The 8,091-nt window shown below is 38.1% G+C and overlaps 1 protein-coding gene across 1 annotated transcript; it reads right to left on the reverse strand.

Annotated features, from left to right (window-relative positions):
* Positions 1 to 2,678: 2,678 nt before the first annotated feature.
* LOC103551584 (olfactory receptor 8C8-like) lies at positions 2,679 to 3,635 on the reverse strand. Its single transcript, XM_008521107.2, has one exon. It carries the CDS (start codon positions 3,609 to 3,611, stop codon positions 2,679 to 2,681), a length of 933 nt encoding a protein of 310 aa, XP_008519329.2. The 5' UTR covers positions 3,612 to 3,635.
* Between the last annotated feature and the right edge of the window lie 4,456 nt (positions 3,636 to 8,091).

Consider the following 8,091-nt stretch of genomic DNA (forward strand, 5'->3'; position numbering starts at 1 on the left):
TGGGGCTTTGGGGAGAAAAAAAAGGAGAGAGAGAGGGGAAGGTAAAATTTCATGTTGTCCTTTCCCAATTTAGTTTAAAAAGAAAAAAAAACCACTAGACTTAAAATTAAACAATTTTATTGATAAATATTATAAAAGGTGGTTTTAATTAAAAAGTGAAATCACTTAGATTTTCCAGGTCAACACAAGAAATTTGACCTCTAAAATAAGACTGCTGACTTCACAGAATTGAGCCAAGCTATTTGCTGATTCATACTCCACCAGGAAGTCCTGGTGGTGCCCACATATAGTACTCAGACCACATGTTATGTGCTATGACTGTGACTCACATTTTACCTTTTTGTTAAGTACCAAGGATTTATAGACATGAGTGTTAAACATCTCATTATATATCTTTATAAATCAGGTGAACTTCTAAAAACATATCCTTTAGAGTAAAATTCAAACCAAACGTTTTTAAGCTATCTATTTAACCAGGCACTTTAGCGAATGCAGACAAAACAAGGATAGAAGCAGGTACTAGGCATTCAGATTCTACCTGATGATTAAAAGTTTTAACAAAATTATGTGAGTAAGTATTATAATAAACATAATTACTTGATTATCTGCTCTCTTAGAAATAACTTTCAACTGATTTAAGTGAAGTTCTTAACTGGAACAGATATATCATGAGGATATTCTTATAAACTAATGTTTTAGAATTTTTCAAAACTCATAATATCTTTGTATAAACATAAAAATTACAGAGATAATTAACTACATCCCCTGACTAGGATATATCCTCCCAGAGACATCTTGCCCTAGACTCATTAGAAGTAGTAATAGATAGTAGACAGTTTGTCTTCTGCGTAACACACAAAATAAAATAATTTTGTAGAACCTTATTTTCTAATTTTTTTAATTATAAAGAACTCTTTTTGTTTGTTTGTTTTCAACTGATAGCATGGTATTTAATAAGCTTGTTAAAGTACACATACTACTGGGGCTGGCCCCATGGCCGAGTGGTGAAGTTTGCACGCTCCGCTGCAGGCAGCCCAGTGTTTTGTTGCTTCGAATCCTGGGTGAGGAGATGGCACTGCTCAGCAAACCATGCTCAGGCGGCGTCCCACATGCCAAAACTAGAAGGACCCACAACGAAGAATATACAACTATGTACCGGGGGGCTTTGGGGAGAAAAAGGAAAAAATAAAATCTTTAAAAAAAAAGTACACATACTACTATGAAAACTGTGACATGTCTCACCAGGGGCCTCAACAGGGAAGGTTGTCCCTCAGACTCATTACCCCAGGAAATGATCACAATTACAAAAGGATTGCGATAAAACATTTCTTTGTAACTCACCCTGTTTACCCCACTTTAAAATCAAACTTCTCTAGGGGAAGGTGCTTTTTTCTTGTTGGGCATCGAAGGCTGGTAGACCATCTCTCTGCAACACACATCAAGGCTGAGGACATCATTCCCACACAAGCTCCTGTTTTCAAGCTCATTCTGAAACAAATCTTCAGAATTTTTCTCTGTTCCTTCATAATTCCTTCTCTCTTTCCATTTCTTTGGTGTATGCACACTGGGTTCAAAAATTTGGCTCTGCCTCATTATCTGTGTGATCTTGAGCAAGTCACATAACTATTTCCTCATCTAAAGAAGACAATAAGGAGATATCATTTGATAGAATTTGTAAAATATGTGGCACACAATATGGGCCACAGCTTTAATCTTTCTTCTAAGAGACAAAAGGGAAAAGTCAAATTTACATATTGAAAGAATAAATCCCAGTAGGACATGTTTTCTGCCATATATTTCTGTTTCTTTTATGAAAACAGGAAACAGATCTTCCTTTGCAAAGGGGAAATCCTATTACATAGTTAGGAAAACAAAGAATCTTGACTTTACACGGGGCACTCTATTTTGTAGCCAAGAATATCATTGTGTAATTTTTAATCACAATCATAATCCTCAGACACCTAGACAAGTTGGTCGCAATTTCAATTCTATTAATAACAGAATATCAGTTTATCAGCGCAATAAATAGAGGCATTCATTATTGGTGAGGACTGAGAAAGGTTGGCAGAACACTGTGGCTCATCCATTCTCAAGCTTCCTCGAGAATAAAACAAAAAGCTTTGGTTAAACTAGATATTCCATTTCTTTACATACGTGACATTGAAATTCTGAATCAAGAACCATTACTATCAAAAACCTGAAAAATTCTGGGAAAATTTACAGTTTTGCCATGTCCACAATTTTTGTCATCCCTTATTTGTTTTAATGCAATTATAAGTGATAAAACCCTTGAAATGGGAAAGGACTGTATGTAATTGTTTCATAAACAGTAAGAAAGGAATGAATTGGCCATAGACTATACCACTCCATGCTTTACTAAGGATGGGAAGGACACGCACACACATAGTGGGTAGTGTGATCCTTAGACAGGAAAGGTTTTCAGACCATTGTCTCCAACTAGTATGGAGTCACCTGGCACTGAGGATGACCCTTGAGTCTAAGAATAAGCCCATAGGGTTACACCCTCTGGCAAAAGAATAAAAGATATTGGAACAGAAATCCTGCCAAGAAGACTTTAGAAAGACAAATGAAGAGAAGAAAAAGGGAATAGGAGGAAGGGGGTGAACAGGAGCAGAAAAGGATAAAACACACAGCATAAGAGGCAAAGATGTTTCTGCTCAATTCGTAATTCTCTTCAGAGTTTTCTTCAGAGCAAGTTTGACATCTGTGTTCCTGAGGCTATAAATGACAGGATTAAGCATGGGCACCACATTGGTGTAAAACACTGAGAAAAATTTGCCCTGGTCCACAGACCCGACAGATGATGGCTTGATATGAGTGAGCAGCCCAAATCCATAGAATAGACCAACCATTATTATGTGGGAGCTACAGGTGCTGAAGGCTTTGGATAAACCTTTAGTCGATGAGATGTGAAGGATATTGAAAAGAATTAAAGCATAAGAAATAGAGATAATGATGCCAGATACTACGACAACTGTGCCCACGATAACAGAAATCACAAGCTCATTGGCATATGTGCTGCTGCAGGAAAGCTGGAGGAGGGGGAAGATGTCACACATGTAATGGTTGATGATGTTGGAATCACAAAAAGTCAACCCGATCATACTCCCAGTGTGGACCATAGCACCAGCAAACCCCATCATGAATGAACCAGACATCAACAGAGAACAGTTCTGAGGGGACATGGTGACTGTGTACAGCAGGGGTTTACAGATGGCCACATAGCGATCGTAGGCCATGGCTGTCAACACATAGCACTCAGAGTTGACAAAAAAGCAGAAGAAAAACAGCTGAGTCATGCATCCTGTAAAGGAGATGATGTTCCTCTCTGAAAGAAAACTCATTAGCATTTTGGGTGTAAAGACAAATGAATAACAAATATCAATAAAGGAGAGATTGAAGAGGAAAAAGTACATGGGGGTATGAAGGTGGGAATTCAAGCAAATTAGGCTAATTAAGCTCAAATTGCCCAAGACAGTGAGCATGTAGTTCACCAAAAACAGAAAAAACAAGGGCAGCTGGAGTTCAGGTTGGTCTGTTAATCCCACAAGGATAAACTCAGTCACAGACGAGTCATTTTTCACAGCCATTCACTTCCCAGGTGTGATCTGTAGGTACAGGGATAGAAGGCGATATTGACAATGGACCCTCACTCTTTGTCTCCAAAGGGAGAGTTAGATCTTCTGATTTACAAGCTCAGAGTTGTCTGAAGACACACAGCAAGGCATCTAATGAGCAAGATTTCCTATGATTTTCATAATGATTTCTCATTTCCTGCTTTATGCCCACTTATGTTGTCTTTTTCTAGAAAGAATGCTGATAGATCCCCAATGTCTTTGCACATCATTTCCTCCCTTCTCCCCAGTAACTATTGAGGATCAAGGCTGAAAAGAGCAGTAAATAGATGGTTTTCCCTAGAACCCTTGATTCCTGCAGCTGGGGTTTGAAAGGAATTTATCAAGACACAGGTGATTTCACCCTCATCTTCTTTTTCCTGGAGGCCTTAATGCTGCTGGATCTTAACAGTCCTTCTCCCTACAGTCCTGAGGAGGTCAAAGAGATTGAAGGAGACGATACACATCAGCAGTGTCCTCAGTTTTTGACATGCTAAAAGACAAACTGGGATGTAGGCCATGATTTCTACTTGAGAATTTGCCCAGAAAGTCCTCTTCACTTGCAAGGAGAAAAAGCCACCTTATATGATCTCCACAACAATCATTCGACTAAAATGAGAAACTATTCCATGCCCTTTAGTTCTGGGAAAATTTATTCGAAGCCCAGAAAATTATTCTCTCCCTCATGATTTCCTTCCAAGTTAAATGAGCCCACTGAGGGTAAAAATTACTCAGCCTGCATCTGCATTCTGTGTCATAGACCTAACATTGGATCTTTGGAGACTCAATGTTCTACTCAGTTTATAATTTCCCAACAGGAATTCCTAATCCCCAATGCAGTGCAATGAGTGTCCCCCCTTGTCACTTTCTTTATCGTCCCCTGGAGTCTATGCACAGTTCTGAAAGAGGCTGGGGCATGATCACCTGCCATTTCTAGCACTTTCCTAGAGTTGCTGACATTGGATTAGTAAAACATTAAATCATAGCTTTAGCATTGTCTATGCTTGTAGATTTCACCTCCATAAAGAGACGTAGCAAACTGGTCACGAGAGTGGTGTGGGTCCCTCAGATCAGACTGAATTTAAATCTAATCTCTAAACTCCTTACCTGTGAGACTGTAGACAATGATACAACTTCTCCGGCCCTTGTATATGTATGTTTTCATCTACCGATACCTCTGTACGTCTATAAATCAAGATAGTAAATCAGCTACCTCACAACATTGCTGTGGGGATTAAGTGAGTTAAGTCACACAATGTGTTAGAAACATGCCTGACACATAAAAAGAGCCTGAGAAGTGTTGGTACCCTCCTCCCTGCTTCTAGTACATATCAAGGTTTCCCCACCTTGGCACTGTTGACATTTTGGACCAGATAAATTTTTGCTGTGGGGCTGTCCTGTGTACTATAAGATCCCTGGCTGCTACCCATTAGACGCCAATAGTAGATCCTCCTCACCAGTGGGACAATCAAAATGTTCTCCAGATGTTGTCATATGTCTGTTGGGTGGCAAAATCACCCATGTTTGAGAATTACTGTGCTTTATGTATAGCCTGGACTTCTGCCGTAAATACCTCTCACACAATTCTATCTAATGTCTATTTATGTGCCCCAAGTTCAAAGTGCTCCAAACTGAATTCAGCATTTTCTTGTGATTCCCAGTACTGTTCCTTCAGATCATCATTTTCAAAGTTATTTTCACTACCTTCTGGGGAACTAATCCATAAACTAACCTTAAGCACTTTCTTCTCACTCACCATCTTCATCCAGTCTCCAAGTCTCAGAGAATTCCTCTCCTTGAAAGATTTGATCTTTCCTCTCACTTACACAGCTTCCTTTCACATTTGGAGTACTCTAACAGTATTCTAACTTGGACTTCTATGGAAGATGAGAATTGGAACTTTTCACACCCCTCACAATCACTACACACACACAGACAGACACACACACTTTTCTTTTCGTGCTCCACATTCCTAATTTCTACCAATATGGTTATTATCACATATTAGGTTAGATCAATATTCCAGTGTTATGTTACTAACACTAATTTAAGCAATATTTACAGTTAATGCACCTTACGATTTTTTTCATTTCCATAACTCTTTTTGTTTATTTATTATTCCATAGATTTTGCTGATTTCTGCCCAATTTCTTCCCCAGTTTTCATAAATCTCTTCTCAGTATATTCAGTAGCTGGTATGCAATTTCATCTTCTTGAAGAAATCTTTCTAGGACTTTTTGACCCACTTCTATCTTGACAGCTTATCTATCAGCTGTGATAGAAATCTGAAATCTTGAGATCTGCCTTTGTCACCATGGTGGGGATTCCCTTTATCTCTATCCTGTGCTCGATCTCCTATTTCCTCAATCATGTATTTCCCTATTTATTGGTTTTCTCATTCATTGTGGTACAAGACATACTACCTTGTTTTCTTGAAAAAGATTCAGGGAATGCAAATTTTACTGACCTTGCATATCTGAAATGATATTTATTTTACCTTCTTATTTATTGGCCATTTGCATGAGAATAAATAACTAATTTAGAAGTCACTTTCCCTCAAAATTTTGATGCCATTAATCCAATCTTAGGAAACTCAATACCTCCATAATTCTTGATACTTTTATAATGAAAACTGGTTACTTTCCCTCCATTTTGGAAGCTTTTAACATCTTATATTTGTTTCTATTGTTTTTAATATTCACAATATTTTATCTTGATATATGTCTGATTATATATTAAGGGAAGCATTAATTCACTCAGGGAACTAAAGTATCTAAGTTCTGGAAAATATTTCTTAAATTATGTAAATTGTTATTTCATCCTCATTGCATTGACTGTTCTCTTTCTGGAACTTTTATTGTTCAGGTGCTGAATTCCTGAACTTCCTCTTTTTGTGCTATATTTTGTCTTCTGTTTTCCATCCTTTTACTCTACTTTCTGGGAGATAATTTCATCTTCTTCTTCCAGGACTTTTATCATTTGTTTTTCTTTTTGCTGTCATTTCTAATGTTCAAGGGTATGTTTTGTTGCCTTATAACGTTTTCTGAAGTTTTCTTCTCTTGAATTGTCCCTTTCCGTCTAATTATTTCTGTTTGTTCACTTTGTATATTTTACATTAGTTCTCTTTAAATGTCTCAGCAATCTTGCCCATGTATTAACATTTAAGAGTGGGGTTCTGAAAAGCTGACTAGCATCTCTATGTGGGGGCTCAGTGCTTGCCAACTGTGAGGTTCACTGTATAATGTCTCATTTCAATGGAGGATCTCATGGTGGTAATAGCAGTCAATTTTTTGTCCTGTGATGATTTGATTGCCAGAAAAGAGTCTTCCAATATCCCTGAAGGAGATAATCCTAGCTTGCAACTTTCTATTTCCTGAGAGGAGGAAGGACGCTAATGATGTCAACATTAATTGAGTGAAATTTCTGCTTTCTTCCCCTGTTCGCAGTACAGTAAACTTTCTCTCAAATGTGCCTATAGTCTCCTAATTTAGAGGCTCTGTTTCACTTTCTTCAATGAGTCAATCTCTGTCTTTTACTGGGTGGTACTAGAGGCAGTCATCTGGCTGCATGGAGAGGTAGAGAAGATCTGAAAATCTAATTACTTCTTAAACAGGTTTTTAAGCATTCCATTTGTTCTGTCCTCACCTTCATGATTCCTTTCAGAGCTATCTGGTGCACAAAATTCTGGGTATATGAGAATTAATACACTGTAAATCAGTTTTTTCTCTTGGCTTCCACAGTCCTATCTTAATGTCAGATATTATGAGTATGCCAAATCAAATACTGCTCAATTATCTACTTTCTAGCTTTTAAAATTTTGTAGTTGTTTTTGACTCTGTGTTTTCTTATTTATTTATTTTTGTACTTGTGAGTAATGCCATTTTTAATCTCTTTTCTGTCATGTTAGTGAGTTTCAGGAAGAAATAGAGACAAGCTGCCTGCATTGTCTGCCTTTATTTTTGAGGAAGATTAGCCCTGAGCTAACATCCAATGCCAATCCTCCTCTTTTTGCTAGGAACATTGGCCCTCAGCTAACATCTTTGCCCATCTTCCTCTATTTTTCAGGTGGGATCCTGCTACAGCATGGCTTGATAAGTGATGCATAGGTGTGCCTGGGATCCAAGCTGGTGAACCCCAGGCCACCAAAGCAGAGTGCACCAACTTAATCATTACAACACTAGGAGGCCCCTAGGTCTGCCGTTTTTAACCAGAGTCCTCTGCTTTATTTAGGATCACACCAAGCAGCACACTAAGACAGCAGGAACCTGGAGCCTGGCAGTGAAATCTCCAGGTCTTGAGTAGATCCATTCCACTCAGAGTAAATGGTGCATGAAGCCTAAAACTCCATCAATAGACTCTTTATTTTAGAGCTTCTACAGATTCACTTCATCAAATGAAGATTTGTTGATCATTTACACTGTTAAGACACAGTGAACACAAACAAAATGAGATATAT

This window comes from Equus przewalskii, chromosome 6, assembly GCF_037783145.1.
Source record: "Equus przewalskii isolate Varuska chromosome 6, EquPr2, whole genome shotgun sequence".
NCBI classification, from domain to species: domain Eukaryota; kingdom Metazoa; phylum Chordata; class Mammalia; order Perissodactyla; family Equidae; genus Equus; species Equus przewalskii.

Bases quoted from the DNA above. Each gene is read 5' to 3' on its own strand.
- LOC103551584 (XM_008521107.2), bottom strand. From the start codon at position 3,611: ATGGCTGTGAAAAATGACTCGTCTGTGACTGAGTTTATCCTTGTGGGA.